General features: G+C 40.0%; 1 protein-coding gene across 11 annotated transcripts in view; it reads left to right on the top strand.

Annotated features, from left to right (window-relative positions):
- The first annotated feature begins 6165 nt into the window (after positions 1-6165).
- Positions 6166-19141, top strand: part of dnmt3ab (DNA (cytosine-5-)-methyltransferase 3 alpha b) — a 384047-nt gene continuing 371071 nt past the window's right edge. For 5 of the 11 annotated variants that reach the window (XR_008723462.1, XR_008723461.1, XM_055635445.1 and 2 more), the window contains exons 1-2: positions 6166-7029; positions 9482-9620. Coding sequence is in view for 9 of the 11 variants with exons in the window: in XM_055635445.1 (XP_055491420.1) it covers positions 9561-9620 (60 nt within the window). In the remaining 2 variants the exon portion in view is untranslated. The remainder of the gene's footprint in view (positions 7030-9481; positions 9621-19141) is intronic. The other 6 variants (XM_055635447.1, XM_055635444.1, XM_055635442.1 and 3 more) reach the window with 2 other exon arrangements.

The following is a 19141-nucleotide window of genomic DNA, read 5'->3' as shown; positions in this document are numbered from 1 at the left end:
TTGTTACTATATGGGGTCTTAGTGATTATGGACGATATGTTGTGTATAATTTTGACCCTTACCTAAGAGAGCTATGCAACAATGATTTTGCCAGTTCCAGGGGCAGATAGATTGACTGGACTAGGCCTACAACAGCTAGAAAAATGAGAGATCTCACTGAAACTAACAAAATTCTTGCAGGGCTAAACATTACATTTAGAATTGAATGAGGAGAAATTTTGTCATGTGAAAGATGGTGAATCTTTGGCATTTGTTAGCCCAGAGGGCCATGAGGTCTTGACCCGAAACGTCACTCATTCCTTCTCTCCAGTGATGCAGCCTGTCCCGCTGAGTTACTCCAGCATTTTGTGTCTCTCTTCAGCCATGAAGGCTCGGTCAATTGAGTTCATTAAAAAATGGAGATTGATAGATTTCTAGAACTTGAGGGAATAAAAGGGAAATACTGACGTGAGGGGAAAATGGTCTTGAGGTAAATGATCAGCCATGGTCATATTGAATGACAGAGCAAGCTTGAGGGGCCTTATGAATTATCAGGTACTTATGAATTCCTTAATGATAGTTTACAGTATTTTTCCTACTACTGATGTCAGGTTAACAGCTCCATAACTCCCTTCTTTCGTCAATAGTGTAGTTACTTTGGCTACTTTCCAGTCTAAGAGAAATGTTCTGGAATTGCTGAAGAAAGGAAGCTATCTATCCATGATTTATTTTAATGTCGGATGGCCTTTGCACCCCAGCTGCAACAAGGATTTACCTGTAAGACTATTCCAGGAATGGAGAGCAAAGGTGTGGACGAAAGGAATATGGGCAAAGCGGAAAGGATGGCTAGAAAATGAAAGGGAGGAGGCAAATGGTAGAATGTGAGTGTTCATGGAATAAAGGTGAAGGTCATCATTGGCGGCATGGGCGGAAATCGCTTTTAAAACATGGGGGGGACACACAGAGAGAGGGCATAGTGGGGAGAGAGGGGAGGGTGAGAGGGCAGAGGAACAATTGCACGTTATAACGCGCCGACGACCCGTTCTGACCCCCGCCACCCCCACCAAACGACCCCCCCCCCCCCCCCCCCCCCACAGCGGCCCTGTGATGTATCGGCTCTGACAATTCGAGGGACCTACCCGGTAACAACACTAAGAGCAGCTCCGGGCCGCTGTGCTCCCCGACTCGAATCAACAGCTAACTGACACGCGCTCCGTCCAGCGCTGAGCTTGCTATGGGCTGGATAAAATCTTGAGGCGGGCCGGATGTGGCCCGCAGGCCATAGTTTGGAGTACTCGTATGTATGTATGCCTGATACGGTAATTACAATTAGCGCTGGCTTCCTTCTGTGGTGGATGGGAGCACTTAGGGGGGAAAAGGGGCCGGAGAATAGGCCTAAGTTACGTTTCGACATACAAGAAAACATGTGGGGGTATTGTCCCCCACCTCTCAAAACATGGGGGGACACGTCCCCCCCCCCCCCCCCCCCCCCAGATTTCCACCCATGACCCTGAATTCCAGGTCACTCCAAACGAGTATGACTGTCCTCTCATGGAGGACGCCTGTTCATGACTTTGTTTAAGTGGGGAGACTGGTGCACAGACAGCCACAAGGTCCTTGACAGAAAGGTGACTGAGATGGAGATCAGGCAGTGGGAGGAATCTTAAGGAGAGAGATTCAAGGGTGGGAGGATTGATACTGAAAAGAACAATAAAATAGGGTGGATGAGAAGGTAAAGAGGACATGTCGAGGAAGCTGCAGCATGGGAAGGTTCCTGAGACCACTGGTACTTATGTGAGCTTGGACAGGCATTTGTGCACGTCTGCGTGTATGATAATATCAGTGCAGCAAGTTCGGGCTCTAGTCCTCTTGGATTCCCTTGCCTTTGATCAAAGACGTTTTCCCACCAAATTCGTTCATTTTTTATTTGTTTAGGCTTTTCTAAATTTCCCACATCACCCATAAACGAAAGATGTCAAGTATATGCACATTTCGGATGAACTCCACATTCAGAGATAACTCCCTAATTTGTTTCAATTTAGGTCAACCTTTTAAAAGTTGGGAGCAGATTCTAACGCGTAGCTTTATAAGGGGGCGCCATTAAATAAGAAGAAAACGTACGTAGAGATTTCAACATATGACGCAATACAGAATCATTTTGTTTTAAAACTTCCTAAAAATCTTCATAAACTTATTGACGCTAACGTTGTACACGAAGATCACCATGAAGCACATCAGGGTGTAAGGTCTCTGGCTTTGTCTGATTCGGTTAGATCTTGCATTGAAATTTCACCGTGCGTTTATTTAAAAGACTCCATTTCCCCCATCCATTGGTGTTTCTAATAATTTTGCAATGAATTCACGGAGGGGTTTTTGCTCAGCCCGGTCGTGCGGCGAAACCTGAACACCAAAGGCTGGAGCTGAAGGTAATCAACAAAGCTGGGGATTTTCCACAACGCCATTTTCTACAATGTGACCCAGCTTTGCAAATCAGGCAAGAGCAGGATCGGAGATATGCAACAATAAATGAAAGAGCGGGGCAGAGAGCAGACGGCAGGGGGAAAAAAGGGGGGGATGGTAACGCCATCTCCCCGGGATGATACTAATTGAATTAGGCCACATTTTTAATTGGGAAGAGGGTCTGGAGGGGGCGTGGGCGATCTGTATTCTCCATCGAGAATAAGACATGCAACAGTGAATGCTTTAAAAAAATCCAGGTCTGGGGGAGTGGGGATGGAGAAATGGCATGCCTGGTTATTTCAGGGGTGTTTGGAATGTCACTAATCTTCCTGTTCCCCAGGCCCAGATTATAAAGAAATACTTGAATCTGCAGGGGGTGGGAGGGAGGGGGGAATAAAACGTCTTTGCGAATGTGTTTCGGCGAGTCAGATACGGACTGGGTCATGGATGAAAGTGGGGCTTGGCCTCAGGGGTGGTGACGTCTCCCGTCAGTTTCAGAAACAAAAACCCAAACGTCAGATCAGCCTCCCAAGCGTTCTCATTTACTGCGGCATTATATATATATATATATCTCTCTTAACTGGGCTCAGTTGGTTTTCTACTTAAAGGAGAAAATGCACGGCGCAGTTTTAAAAAATACTGATGTAATAGGTGGAACCTTGCATTTTTAGACATATCGTTTCAATAAACATGTTGTTAAATAATAACAATGCAGCCCACATAAATATGTTTTTCTCAACCGCAGAAAGAGCAGAAATTATGACATCGCGTTTTGCGAAGCAATTATCTAAAGTTAACACGTCTGACTTCATTTTAAGAGCATATTTTTCGGTTAATCTTGATACGGGTCGTTGTTCAGAAACTTAACGTTGCGCTTTACGCAACACCAGTCCGTTTGCAGCACCTGACCTTGGCCTTTATGGGGGATGGTGGAGAATGAGTGGGACGGTGGTGAAGGGTGAACTAGTCCAAGATCGCCAGTCAGTTCAGGCTGCATTTCAGTTTTTTTGTTCTGCGATTCCATGCGCTACATGCAGTTAAATTAAGTGTGTAACAAAAAAGGTGTTAGAAGTTCCACGTTGGGGTTTCGAAGGTGTGCCAGTGATGCAATAGGAGTTGTTGGACATTTGTCCATTTCCAAAGTTATCGCCGTGACCAAATGTTTATCCGACCAAATGTTTAGAGAGTGCTTACATGCAGATCAAAGATTGCAACATGTGCAGTTGAGTTTTATGCCTTAACGAAGATGGCCCTTTAACGTGGAAGTGATCAAATAAGCAGAAGAGAATTCACCCATTGTCCGACCGCATGGCACTAAAAACAAGGTATAGATGGTGCCAATATTCAGTCTAGAATCTCGAAAGGAAATTAAGCGATAATTCCTTGCTTATATTTGCAAAAAACAGGTAAACGAATTACAATTTACATTAATTAAATACATTAATGTAAATAATATCTTGCAGAAGTTGTTTCCAAGTTATGACCTTTGAAAGAGAGCCACGGTTTGACCATTAGTTTCATATTCTTCTTCATATCAGCGAGGGTTTCAGGGTGCCCTCTGGGGATTGACCTACATGTATATGGCGACCACCTAATGTACTTCAGCGCCCCCTAACTTCCATAAGTACCGCAATTAAAGTTATGGAATGCACCTTGAGGTGATAATGTCTGCTTTATTTGCAGGCTATTTAAGATGAATCACACTAATCTACATTCATGCACTTGATAGCAAATTGCCGACAAAATCGAGATGAAAATGGACACAGACCTGCAGTTCCCAAAATAAGCACCGCTCCAGAACATCTGCAATGCGCAGCACCGATTTGAGCAACTTTTTGAAACCAGTCCGAAGTGTAAAAAAAACTATGAAATATAAATTTTCAAATAAACAGGTAGTTCTAAATGTGATTAATTGTGATTCGGCCATTGTGTTGAATATCAAATATAACTCAAAGGTTTTATGTACATGTCCGTTACTGATCCAGGCATGTTAGAGCAGGAATTTTCTCACAACTTTTTAAATGACATCTCAGGAATCAAGGGTAAATAAGCAAGGTCATCGTATATGAACCACTATCTTGAACTACCTGCGCGTGCATGTTTTGGGACCGTTCTGTACGTTGACGTTTTGCCATAGTTTACTGTAGTTCTAAATATACGTACACAGTCATTGTTGCCATCTCAAAAACTCCATTAAACTCCACAGATGAAAAACAAACTCTTGGATTATTTTTCTCATGCCCTTTGAAGGGAATGTACACAGTAACTGTTCATGTCAAAGATGTGGTATATAATATCAAATATCTTTAATAGTTTTGAGTCAGATTATAAAATTGAAGCACTGCGGTGATGGGCCTACGAAGATACGTATAACGGGTGTGAGCCTAGCTATTTATTGAACATGCATTTGTGGAGTGAACATTATTTTTATCCGATTTCCATAAAGTTTCTGCAGATAGAATTACAGAACATCTCGTTCTACTAAATAAAAGCTATTTGAAGAACCAGCCCACAATTAATAAATATAGCCAACGAAGGAAGAGTTATTGTGCATTCTAATGACGCTGGTTTTATTTGATACTACAATTTGAATAATGTCTCTATATGAATAAAGTATGCACTTTAATGTTGCAATACCTGAAACTCATACCCTTGTGGTATGTATCCAAAATAAAAAGCACAGTCGCCAATTGTTAATGTTTGATAAGTTGTAAGTACTTTCCTAATAAAAAGGAGAGGGAGCCTCGTCATGGTCAAAGATTTTACCCATAAATAAGACCAGCGGGTAAAATATGGAACAACAATCTTTTGTTTTAGGATGAGTATTGAACGCTAGTTCGTCACTGAGTCGTGGAGCTGTGTGTACAGAAACACGCCAACTTGCCTAGCCTGGCTGATTCCCTTTTACACTGATCTCAAAACAAATTGCATGTCTTAGGGAAACTGGAGCCAGGATTTCCATATTTTCTTTTGCAGGTATCGGAAAGCAAACTGGTGAAGTTGGTGGAGCTGCTGTCTCGCAGCGCCAGAGACCTCAGTTCGATCCTGACCTCGGGTGCCGTCTGTGTGGAGTTTCCACGTTCTCTCTGTGACCACGTGGGTTTACTCTGGGTACTCCGGTTTCCTCCCACATCCCGGAGACCTGCGGGTTTGTGGGTTAAAATTGGCATCTGTAAATTTCCCCGGGTGTGTTGGGAATGGATACGAAAGTGGGTTAACGTAGAACTAGTGTCAACTGGTGACCGTGGACTCGGTGGGCGGAGGGAGCTGTTTCCATCATCTCTCAACCACATTCTTCTTTCTTATATCGTTTTGCGAAACATAAGAACGGACGCTCCAGTTATTGCATTTATTGAGATGTATGTTTTACATTCCTGGGGGGGGGGGGGGGGGGGGGGGGGGGGGGGGGGGGGGGGGGGGGGGGGGGGGGGGGGGGGGGGGGGGGGGGGGGGGGGGGGGGGGCGGGGGGGGGGGGGGTTTCTTTTCTGCCAACACATATAACAGCCCAAATGTGATTGTGATGAGCCAATACTAAATGCGAAATACAGTCGTTATTATCCAAACGGAGACTGTTGGTCAGCAACATATCAGTCAATACAAAGACCAATAAATACTACTAAGTTACTGTTAAATGCTAAAATAGATAATGTAACTAATCACCATTCTATGGTTAAGATATTTACCTATATGTTTGAAAACAATATTTAATATTATAGTTTGAATGTACGGGTGTCAGGGGTTATGGGGAGAAGGCAGGAGCATGGGGTTAAGAAGGAAAGTCGATTGAATGACGGAGTAGACTTGATGGGCTGAATGGCCTAATTCTGCTCCTAGAACTTACGAATGCATGTGCCAAGTGGAATGCCTCACGATTCAACGTATAGCATTGATTTTTAAGTATGGTAATTCACGAGGGTGGCGTTTAGAGGGAAGAGTAGAGCAGCCATGATTGAATAGCAGATTGGACTCGATGGGCTGAATGGCCTAAATCTGCTCCAATGTCTCCTAAGGGTCCCGATCCGAAACAACATCTGTCCATTCCCTCCACAGATGTTGCCTGGCCCGCCGAGTTCCTCCAGCACTTTGTGTTTTGTTCTGTACTTCTTTTGTGTGCCTCTAGTTTCGTGACCTTCACGGATCTGTAATACAGAGGATTAACAGCACGTTTAAAAATAATAAGTTACTGACTTCAACTTACTGTGTCCATAGAGACATGATGGAAATTAGAAATGTTAAAGTTTTAATTGGTGCCTGGGTATGATCAAACAAGTTTAGGCGGAATAATTAGAAGATACCATTAATTAAAATAATATGGGGTACACCGGACAGATATTAGTCAATTAATTTCTAGTCGTTTTAGGAGGTGCATTGCCAAGGCTGAGGTATTTGTGTACTGATGTCGAGGTCAAGGGATGAGAGAGTGAGAGTGCAGCGAGCGCTAAGTAGGTCGGGCTTTAGGACTGCGCGGAAGCCGTCTCTACCCGGTAGGACTCTGCAGTAAGTGTAGGGGACCTCAAGGAGGCCGCGCCGGCTGGGGAGGACGCTGGAAGAAGCAGCCGAGGAAAAGGTCCAGGCCTGGATTGGCAACGGGTAATTTACACTCCGATCACTATTAAACTCATCAGCTAATCAATATATTTTTCGATCTTCAACTTTTCGAAGGCGATTGCAAACGTAGGAGCAGTAAAAGATGGTGATGTTTTTCATTTTAACGGGGGTTGGGGCGGGTGTAGAGGTTCCATCAGAGCTCTCTGCAGATGTGTCCTCCTGTATATTTTAACGATTGTTCACTTTCACCGTGAACTTGGGAGGTTTGTATCGGGAGGGACTTCGTTCTCCGATTAAACGATGGAAGTGTCCGACACCTAAAAGATTCCTTCAGTGCATTTAGTCGAGTCCGTGTGTGTGAATTTTTTTTTAGGCTTGCATCGAACAAAAATGTAGCTAAGCCTTGGTACGTGTTAGTATTCACTGCAGCTAAAGCCGGTTTATCATCTGAAGCTTGGCTGTCTTCCAAACTCCACTTCTATGCTCGGTCTCTGGCACGTCTACTGCTCGCTTTCTAACAGCGCCGGCTGACCAAAATGGCATCAGATTCTCCAGCAGAGCAGCCCATTTGGAGATTTGTGTTTTGTTTCTGAGCAATAATAATGATCTCCGAGGATTATTGTAGCGCGAGTGGTCACGATGGACGTACCTTGCCCCACCTGCACGCAAACCTGGGTGGTGGTGCTGTGTGTGTCTGGTGTTTTGGGGGGGGGGAGGGGGGGTTAATGGTTGTTGAAGAAAAATAGATATAGAGTGCGCTTATACACATATTCAGATATAAACATCTGTCCCTGCTAAACATGTCGGTGCGTGTTTTATTTTTTGATTCCATAATGTCACTTTAATCTGCAACAAAGTGCAGCAGTTGCTACCTATATTACATAATCGATCCCCAATGTCTTCGGTGCAACCCATTTTCATGGGCGTCAGGATTCTGAGATTTTTCCTTGTATTTACTTTTAAAGTTATTCCATTTTAGTGAATCAATTTCTTGCAATTGTACAAAATATAGTTAGTTCTGTTAACACTAAGATCGATCTGTTTGATGCAATAAACTGCAATTGACCAGTAAAAAAAGGGTCATCTGAATAATTTTGGGAATGTCATGATGTAAATGAACCCTTATGTCGTTATTTGCATTGAATCGGCCTATGAAGGTTAACCTGAAGTTTAAAGTCAGCAGACGCCATGTTAGCGAGCTATTCCCAATGATTGTAGATGAAGGACGGGGAGGGGGGGGGGCAATGGAAGGCTCCAGAAAAGCTTTCTCACTGCCAAGTACAACATCACACATGGCAAATGCATGTAGGATTTTCCATAGCAACAGGTGCTCAGTCCATTATTTTGACGGGGCGTTATTTTTTCCCTCATCCTCCATCGTTTCTATTATTGTAACACTGATACACAGTGATCAGTTCTAGTACAGTCGGACCAGCTGAGGTCACCGTTTGTGAGTCAAAACACAAACTAGAGCTCTAATTATCAATCAGATCACAACTCAGTGTTTCGAGGAAACAGCTTGTATTCTTATTTTTGTTCTCTGCATTACTGGGGTGGGTGGGGCGTTATTTATTTGCCCGTTAACATACGATGGTTTCTATTTCAATTTCAGTCAAATTATTTTACTTTAGACATGCCAACCACAGCTGTGGCCGGTATCATTCTGGCTGTGCTTTTGAATCGCACGGATCAACACAAAAAGCCGAATCATTTTGGAAAACACTTAATCCAGTAATGTAATACGTAACACACAATACGATATGAACACTGCATATTTCAAGGAGATCAGGGAGTATCATTCGACTTTGTATCATTCAATTGTTCCCACATATTTGAAGACTAGTTACCGATCGAGCGATATATATGGACATATATGGATATGGATATATATTGGACGGGAGATTCTTGCCAGTGAGGTGTAGAAAGAAGGGAATCTGGGCGAATTTGAAGTGTTGCTGGCAGGCTTGACAAAGATGAGGGAAAAATGGAAAACGCTGACCAAGCGGAACGTGAGAATGAAACGCTGCTAATAAAATGAAAAGAAGAGATGCTTTCCAATCTGAAAAGGGTCCCTCTATCCTCTGGCCAAAGCGAGTAAGGCAACAAAATGCGTATTTTGGCACCATGTCAAAACCGCCATGTTATAACAGAGAGAGAAAGAGAGGAAGGGGGAGAAACTCGTTCAACGTGATAATGATCTGTTACGGACTTTATTTTTCCAAGGCAGGCATAAACGACAATAATGTCCGGCCAGTTGTCCAACTGTTACGACCTGACGTTTAGTGACGATCGGTCCGATGCTTAATAGAAAACATGGTTGGCAACAACTGTCCAGCTCCTAACTGAACGCCACTGCCTGGAACGGCTATCATTTTCGCTAAGGTGGCAAGAGCCCCGGACTGCTAAAATAATTGAAGACACTAAGAAATCGAGTCTTGCTTTTATTGTTTCAAAATCATCATTTGTTTCCTTTCTGTTTTGATTTTTTTTTCAGACAAGGGAAAGCTGAAAGACAGAAGGCACTTCTCCGCTTTATTATACATAAAATCTAGCAATCTATTAAATCTGATCCCATGATGCCGTCCAATACCAACACAAACCCTGCCCCGGATGAAGGAGTTGAGACGCAGATGGTAAGAAATGATTCTTTACGATTTGAGCACTTTGCACTTTCTTTGTTGTTCCCATGATAACAGGGTTGGCGCAGGTCGGCAGGACCGGGACCGATCTTCGCCAACTCTCGGCCATGTTCGGGCGACATCCGCTCGTTTCCTTTCCTTTCTGACTCTCCAGCTGAATTCTTGCTCTGCTTCGGGACTGGGATCTTGCTGTTTGCACCTTGGGTTTATATATTTTGGGGGTTGTTGGGGGTGGGTATTGGTTGTGCCGACCTATCAGGCGTTGCATTCTGGGATTGTCGCATAGCGCAGGCGGAAAAAAAGTCAGCACCAACTCTGAACTCTTTGCACTCATGGGGAGGGGGGCGTGGAGGGGCTCTGCCGCCCTCTGTCCCCTCCTGTCCCCAGGGCCGCCCGCGAGCATCTCCCTCCCTCGCCTCGCGCCCACCCGGTACGCGCGGGTCCCCGCGAGCCACGGGGGCTGGCTGCCTCTTGCACATCCGCGCACTGCTTTGAGTTGGCACCAAGGTCAAGTTGCACCAGATCAAAGGGACACAAGGGCCAAGGGCGAGTGCATCGAGTTCACGGACCTTGCACCTCCTCCTATTGATGGGAAAGTCACTTGGCCCCTCGGTTGATGAGCACCGGCCACAGCATCTTGTCAACTGTCCGCTTTGCTCTGGGACTGCAAATCGAACTAAAAACCATGCCAACTTTCTTTCCATCATATCGGACGACTGACTGGTTGACCTTTAGAATGTAGGTTTTTAAAAAAGCTCTCTATCAAAATATCTTGCTTTGAAGATATTAAACTGAAGGGTAACTTTGTGGGCTTGGGAACGGTTTACAATCTTGAGATTAAAATGTAAGGAATAAGGGGTATAAAATGCAGTTGTTATTACAGAAATCTGGTTCCTCAAGTTAATAGGTAAGCTTAATACAAGAAATTAAAACACTATATTTTTTCCAGATTTAAACCGTAGGAAAATGATTGTCGATTGAGAATGGTCCCAATCCCCCCCCCCCCCCCCACCCCTCCCACCCAATTGACATCTTGTGCATGGTTTTGTTATGATAAAATCTGGTTTACACATGTCAGAATTATTCTTCCATCAACAAAAAGTTGGCTCCTGTAAGTGAGTTTCAAAGCATTTCAATCCTCTTAAAATGAGTTTCACTTTCAGTTGGTGTGGCACAAATAAGGATGGAGTATAATAAATAACTCCTGACAGTAGTTTGAATAACTGATAGTCCTAGACCTTTATTATGAGTGACTTCTTGTGGACCTTGAACCACTTTCAAACAAGAATCATTTTTAAGCAATACTGAAAAAAAATGCAATTTTCAGTCACTTCCCTTCTCTCTTAAATGTCCTTGCACCATAAATAATGGCTCTGGGTGGTGACGCTGCAAGTCCTGCCATTCGACGGTAAGTAAAATTGACGTTGGTCATCAGACTGTCTGATTTTTCCCTTCCTTGTTCAGGGATGTGTTGTGTTTCAGCTCTATATCTAGTTATCCTTCACTTAATTGGAAGCTCACTGTGAGTATCGATAAATGGTAGAATAAGTTTTCTTTCCATGTCACACTATCATGGCCATAAACTGCATGTTTCTGGGCAAGTTTTAATGGTATGTATATTTTTTAAAAACCCAATTAAATATATAATTTCAATCATATGCTCCCCTTTTGATTGTTCTAAATTATCGAAAGCCAGGAAAAAGAGATGATAGAAATGGATACCTTTTGAAGTTGCTGGTATATCTGCTTTTAACTTAATTGACCCTTTAGTCAAACTGCAAGTGGAAATTATTATCAAGTTATAACTGAAAAAATGAGATAACTAGAATCAGAGATTCTTTGCCATGACTCAATTTATCGAAAATCTACAGAGCATTATTTGATAATAAGACAAAATGTTTAAGTTTAGTTGTTTGACGTGCTGCAGGAAAAAGAGTACAATCTCCTAAAATACTGTTTTTATAACCTCTGTAGAGTTTGCATTAATCTGAATTCAAAACCAAATATAATGAAAGAATCGCCATCCATAGTGAGGTGTTGCTCCATGAGCTTTATTAACAAGCTATCTCTATTCTCTGCCTAGTTGTCTCAATTTCTTTGCTTCTTGCACCTCACTGACTGACCCTGGTTTGTCTGTTCATCGATGTTTCTCCTTCTGACTCCTTGACAGGTTATCCTTGTTTTCTCTTTCTCTTTCTCTCTCTCTGAATCTTTGAACTCGCTCTGTTTGCATTTTGTAGGACTATAATTCTTTTTGTAAATATATGCCTTCAATCATGCCCCTTCGTTGTTGTCATTCTGCTTACCATAAAGAAATCATCTATCTTACACACAATGCTTATCAACACAAATGCATGTGCATTAGCTCAATTGCTGCTGCTATTGTGACATTACAATCACAGCTGTTGCTGTTCCCATCTTTATCACAGTCCCATATTACATAGAATTAAAATGTTACTCTTTTTTTCAAGTATTAGAAATGACTGATAACTGTCAAAATAAGCTGTTTTATTCTGTGCCACCTTCAGTGAATCAACCCTTCTGGGAAATAATTTAACATGCAAGTTATTCAACACAGATGCAGCCTTTGTGATACAAAGGCAGATGATCAGGGCATTGACATGTCATTCATTATAGTGCTCTACCACAATAAAACAAAGAGATTGGATATCATGTGAAATTCTTTTAAACTTTTCTGTTAAATTCATGGTCATTTTAAAAATAATTGAAATTGCACTGAAAAATCACTGCATCATGAAATAGTTACAGCATTTGGAATTTTGTGGAATCTGAATAATTTTTGCTAGTTATTAGTGTTTGAATTTTTGCTGACATAGTCCAGTATTTTTACCTGTACATGTTTACATTAAAGGTGGTTGAATTGACTTGCATATGATTAATAGCCATTCACTTTGTTGTTAGTAACATGGGGGTTTCATTAAAGTCATGCATATTCCATGCTTATTTGGAGTTACTTTGCATTAGAAAATTCATTTGAATTCATACTGGTAAAGAGGTGGGTGTAAAATCAAAGAGATCTTCACAGATTTTGCATACGTTTGGTGTTCTGAATATAGTACTTTTGGTTCAATTTGTGATCACTTGAAACAAGGATCTTTAGAAAAAGTTGTTGGTGTTGCGTGTTAGTTTGATACTTCAGGTTGTGTAAATCTGAGCAGCTGAATGTTGGTTCATTCCCAGAAGGAATAAAGTTTTATTGATGTGATGTATTCACGGTGCTGACAAAGTAAATAGAATTGTTTGGAACAGTAAATAAAATTGTATCAGAAAATAATTTTCAAAACTTGGGCTGTCTTGGATCCATGCCTTGGTGACATTTAATAAAGGCAGCTAATAGTTTGGCCTTCGTTCAAATTTATCCTTTCAAACTTTGCTAACTAAAAGGTTATACAATAAACAATGTTGACAATAAATTCAGCTCACTTGCACAAAGTTCTGCTATTGCTACCTTGCATTGAAACCATGCTTGTGCGGAGTGAAATATAACAGAAATGATGAAACTTGTAGCCAGTGGCTATGAAATAATGTGGATCTTGTTAAATATAATTTAGAAATGGAAACTCTTTGCTGTGCCAGAAAATAGAGTAAAACAATTGTACCTTGTAATAAGGAAGCAAGCACATTTAAATATTTGATTTTATTTGGATATTTTACTTTCCCAAAAAACATGATTAACCATTCAACTGCAACATTCGTTTGGCAGGTACATCACCTTAAACCAAAATATATATATACTTCATGTAGTTGATTCCTCCAGTGGTGCCAATTAGCAGTTTATCTCACTCAACAGGTTGACCACATCTCCTTGACAACCCACAAGCTAGCGTCAGATGACTACCAAATTTGATGTCAAAGTTGACATCATATGCTCTTGGACCATTGTGACTTGTATCACTTTAATTTTATTTTTAAGAAATAACCAACAAGAAAATGAGTGGTCATTGATCAATTCAAGTAATTGTTGAAATCATTATAACTACCTACCTAAAACAAAAGTATACAGTAGTATACATGAAAACAGTGACAACAGTAAATTGGTAATTTTGGACAACTATATTACCATACAAGATTAAATTTGGAGGATGCAGATGTAATAATTACTTGCACGTAGTCAGTGATATGCATTATGACCATTTTAAAAAAATGGGGTAAAGCTAGGGAGTTTTCATGAGAGGTATCTCTCGTACACGATAAAGCAGAATATCTGACCATAATGCCTCTTCTATCTGTATGTGAAATGCTGTTCAATTTGGTTGTGTTTTTATTCATATATATTATAATTATTTAATTGGCTGTGAAGGACTTTGAGAATACAAGTTCATTTCTTCGTTAATTTTAATTGTTACCAGAAAGTGATATTTTGCATTTTGTAAAAAACATCTTTTTGTTATCCCAATTGGAGTAAATCAAGCTGGTCAACCAAGGAGTTCCTGTCAGGTGATATGGTTATGTTCAAATAATAACATTGCCTGCAATACCACATAGGATTTTGTTTGATATTTACTAAGTTTTTGGTACAGAGAATATTGCTTTATCAAATTCATTGATCAGTTTAATTTAGCTTGGAATACAATGATTCACCTGCCCATGCATCTAAATTTCTCCCAGTGGTCTGAGTAAATTCTCCAATGATTCAGATGGGAATCATGTTGCAATTTAACTAAGGATATTACAATTAAATTCAAATGAGTGGCAGTACAATCAGTTTTATTCGTCACAATCAGACTTAGTATTACCCCATTGATGGCATCATCTCCCTTCAGTAGTTGCTCATAATTTCATGCCTCAGTAAAACTGCATCAGATCATTCACAACATGAATGTTTACAATTTATTATAGTGAGAAATACTTAACTTTGCTCAAATTTAGTTTGTAACATCATGAAAACTCATCAGTGTTTTTCAAGTTTCTGAGAAATGTACCTATTATAGCGTAGAGGTCGATAAGTTCCTTGTGAAAAAACAGTTCTGTACCTTCAAGACAGAATTGATGAATAATGAAATTACTTAAGCTCGGCATCATGTTGAGTTGTTTTTTAAAACAATTTAAAAAACAACAATGACAAAAAAATGCTCATCTACTATAACAACATCTAAAAGACATTTGGATAGGTACATAGGTAGGAAAGGTCTACAGGGATATGGACCAAATGCGGGCAGGTGCAAATAGTGTAGCTGGGACATCTTGGTTGGCATGTGGAAGTTGGGCTGAAGGGTCTATTTCCACGCTGCATGAATCTGGCATTGTGATTTGTAATTAATATCTAAACATTCCTCAGGTTCCAAGTACTGACCGAAAGGTATGATTATGATTTTAATTGTCAGATAAAAATGACCATAGTGAAGATGCAAGTAGAAATGGAACATTTTTGCTTTATTCTTGCAAAAATGAGCATCTATCGATTGAAATATGGCTTTTGATCTATGTTCATTGTATTTTAGCATCTCGTGTTTTATATGGTTATTTGCTTACTTTGTGCACTCTGTTGGCTTAGCATTCATGTTCAGAAATTAATTCACGATTAATGAATGCCTTTATCAACTGTAATTTAAATGAGCATATAGGTTTTTAACAAACATATACTAATAATTTATGAATACAGCCAATTTAGTTTCAAAAGCAACATGCAATAAAGCTGGCACACCGTTGACTTTCACAATATTTTATAGAATACCTTTTGAGTTCAAAGTTTGTTTTTCTATCAAGCCAATGATATAATGTTGAAATAATGAATGAGTGAAGTTGTGAGTAAATTATCAGTAGAATTCTGTGTCTGTAGCATTTCTAATGGGGCCCCGAGCCTGTCTTGGAAGCCTGAAATTCTGTTATTAATTGAGATTCAGAAACTCGTAATTCCAACCTGAATAGGCACAGTGGTCTCGTAGCTTATAGCTCCGAGCATGCTTTGTGCCTCCAGCTGACAATATTTTTATATATGATTGATGGATACATGTATTGTTTGCTGAGCATGTTTCATCTTGTTGTTGATAAGCTCTATCCATTTTTCCAGTCCCATTTATCCAAAAATAGTGCTGTTCAAAACATGGAAGGAAATTATGAGCACTGAATTTAAATATATTAATTCTCCTAAAAAGATTATATTTATATGCCTGAACATTTTATTTTATTTTGAGGTTACAGGGAAAACTAACTCTACTGTACTTTAGCTCATTGGTTGGTTATAACATCAGAGAGTTGAACAAATGAGAAGAAAATGAATGAGTAGGATTGGACAGGACAAGATCATGTGAGTCTTTATATCTCCTAATTAATTAAAAATGCCCACTAACAATGCATTCACAATATCCTGGAACTCAGAAACAAATGGGGAGATCAAAATAATTAAATGCAGTACCTATAGCACAGTCTTTGAACAAAACGATGACACATCATTTTCTGTTACTGTCAACAACCACTGGACAGAAAGCAGTAACCTTACTCCATTGCCAGAAGTTCCAGCTGTTGAGATGGCAGATTGCATGAATATAAATATTCAGTGCTCAGTTTTCAGTCCATTAGTGCACAACAGTTACCAGGGTTTATATTTCCTCTGTATGCAAATGAATGGTGATTCCCAGGAAATTATTATGCTATTGGAGACCAAATTCCAAGTTCAGAATGTGATTACTTGAATCTCTGCCAGTCAAGAGAATTGTTCCATCAAACACTAGTTATATCTAATAGTGTTGCCTGTTCAGTGCAGTCAAACCAATTATCGGGACTAAAAAGTAGGTTTTAACAGTAATAAAGTTGTCCTGTGATGAATTACAGTGATGGGGTGAAACCCTACCAGATGCATTTGTTACATGAATGCCAGCATACCATAAATACCAAGATACATGAAACAACAACAAAATATTTCATATTCTAAATCTGTAGTTCTGTGTTTTACAGTGAGCAAACCATGTACGGTGTGTGTAGCATTCTCCAGATACTCACAATCTAGAATCCAACTACCTATCAACAAATTATGGGTCCTATCTTTGGGTGGCAGCCAGCAAATTTCTTCCGTCAGTGCCTATAGTATGCTCAAAAATAATACGCCATTTTTTTTTGTTAGAACACTTTATTTTGATGGTGTAACTTACCTTGCACATCAATTTTTAATTATTTGTTGCTTGATCAGGGTCTCTTAATATGCTTCCTCATCAAAAAAATTCACTACAAAATGCTATCAAGCATTTGAGGATAATCTCGGGTCCATGGAAGGCATGAAAGAAACTGTGTTACTGTTTTTTTATCTATCATCTAATTGTGTTATTTATGCTCATACCCAGCTGGTATACATTCTATCAATCTTGTGTGTGCTTCTATATGTACTTTTGTTGTTTTACTCTGGCGCATGATTCAGTTTGCTGGTTGTTAATGCCTTTCACAAATCTAACATATATATTCTGCAAGAGGAAGTTGTCCCTCCTCTGGGAGATTTATAACCTGGGGAAATAGATTAAGTAGTAGTCATTAATATCTCCATAAAAATATAGAGAGAAGCCATGATATTACTGATGCATTAGAATGTGCTTTAAGTGGGGCTTTGCTTTGTGATATTCTACAAATTCTGGGTCTGATGTATCAAACTTCCGTCTGTTATGGATATTTACTCGGATTGTATATCTATCTGAGTTTCTGTCAGAGTACATCTATATTAACCTGTTGGAGGATAAACCTTGTGGAAAAGTAGACTGGATACATTTAAAATATGATTGTTATACTACCCTTAGATTTTGGAATGTAGTTGACTTAATGTTTATTTATTTCGAATGAACCAATAACTCCAAACTTTGAACAAATAGTTATATAATGCAAGTTTGCACATGTGGTTTAATGTAAAGTAATCAGTTAATACAGTTTTTTGTCAAAGGTTGCGCATGCGGTGGGTATTAACCTTCTCTGAGAGATCGAACGCTAATGCTGTATGTAGCCTGTTGTACATCTCACTGGATGTTCCTTTGAATTTATGGAAATCAAAATGAAGTAGGTGCTTAATGGACATTTGATGATGCAGATGATGTGCTGTAGTCAGTTTTATTCTCAGCTATTTAAGTTAATGGCCATTCTTTCTTTATAAATTTCTTAAGCAAATAAGACATACTGTTCACTGTCAGAACCACATTACGGCCTCTATGTTTTCAGCTTTGCCAGTATTTTGAGCTCACAATAGGTTTTGTATTAATCAACAACTGTTTTGAGCAAAATAAGCCTGTGGCCTCTCCGCCATGCTCCCAAACCAGTCCCCACTCCCAGTTCAAAATTTGTTTTAAAAGAAGTGCTGCATTTCAACAAGAAAAATAACTGAGAGGGAAGAGATAATAAATTTGGCATGCTTTGTGCCTCTCTTGTGGATATGGTTCTTAACATCCCACGTTTGCCTTTTAAGTACATGATATCAAAGATGTATGCCTCATAATTCGTCCTCGGTTAGTCTTACTAAATATGCTACAAAGTAGCATTTATGCATTGTATTCTGCCTCTGAAATTTATTCATTTTACTTCATTGCATTGGCACTACAGTGTATTGTGTTACGTGCTGCCAACTGGGAATTTGTATCTTGGCATCAGTCTTTGATTCTGACTTGCCTGAGTCACCTCCGTTCACATGCACTGGCATGCTCAAGTGTCATTACTACAATACACTACCATTCTGGGATTGGATCTGGAGAGAGTTGCAGTGATTCTGTTGGGTATCTTAGCACAAACTCTTTGTCCTCTCTGCCCTCTTTTGATAGTAAGCTGCAAAGTTCTAACCAATAGTTATTATATCCATTCTACGCTCTAGCAATGATGGTTTGCTACTTTCCTACTGGTTAAAACTTCAACTCCATAAAATACTTGCTTTTAAATTTGGAACTATCACACACTTTTATCATTGTTTCACATGAAAATCTTAACAATTTGCCTTTTCCTTTTCTGTTTTCTGCAACTATTTTGCATTAAAAAAAAATCACACAAATTCAGACACTGATGAGAAGGGTCCTTTAGTATCTAATATTTTTCCACTTTATAATGTATGTTTTTACTGAAGTTGATGAAGGGAAATATATCCAATCTTCTGAGTTAATTACAAAACAGACTGCAACCAAAGGCAAAACACAGAGATTGCTCAGGACACACGGAGTTTGTAGACAATATAATTGCATGAAGAGTGAAAGAAACTTGTTTGCAAGAAATACCTATGCTTTTGCCCTTCCTATCATGCATTTATAATTGGAGCAGTCATCGGTCTTGGTATTTGGAATATTTGCTGTTAGACTTGACAGAAACAGTGCAGAAACAGGCCATTCAGCCCACCGAGTCTGCGCCAACAAGCGATCTACTCGTACACAAGCACTGTCCTATATACTAGGGATAATTCACAATTTTAACAAAACCAATTAGCCTACAAACCTGTACGTCTTTGGAGTGTGGGAAGAAAACAGAGCACCCCGAGAAAACCCACTTGGTCACAAGAAGAACGTACAAACTCCGTACAGACAGCACCCGTAGTCAGGATCGAA

Source organism: Leucoraja erinacea, chromosome 5 (genome assembly GCF_028641065.1).
Source record: "Leucoraja erinacea ecotype New England chromosome 5, Leri_hhj_1, whole genome shotgun sequence".
In the NCBI taxonomy this organism is placed as follows: Eukaryota; Metazoa; Chordata; class Chondrichthyes; order Rajiformes; family Rajidae; genus Leucoraja; species Leucoraja erinaceus.
This window is presented reverse-complemented; position numbering and strand designations above follow the sequence as displayed.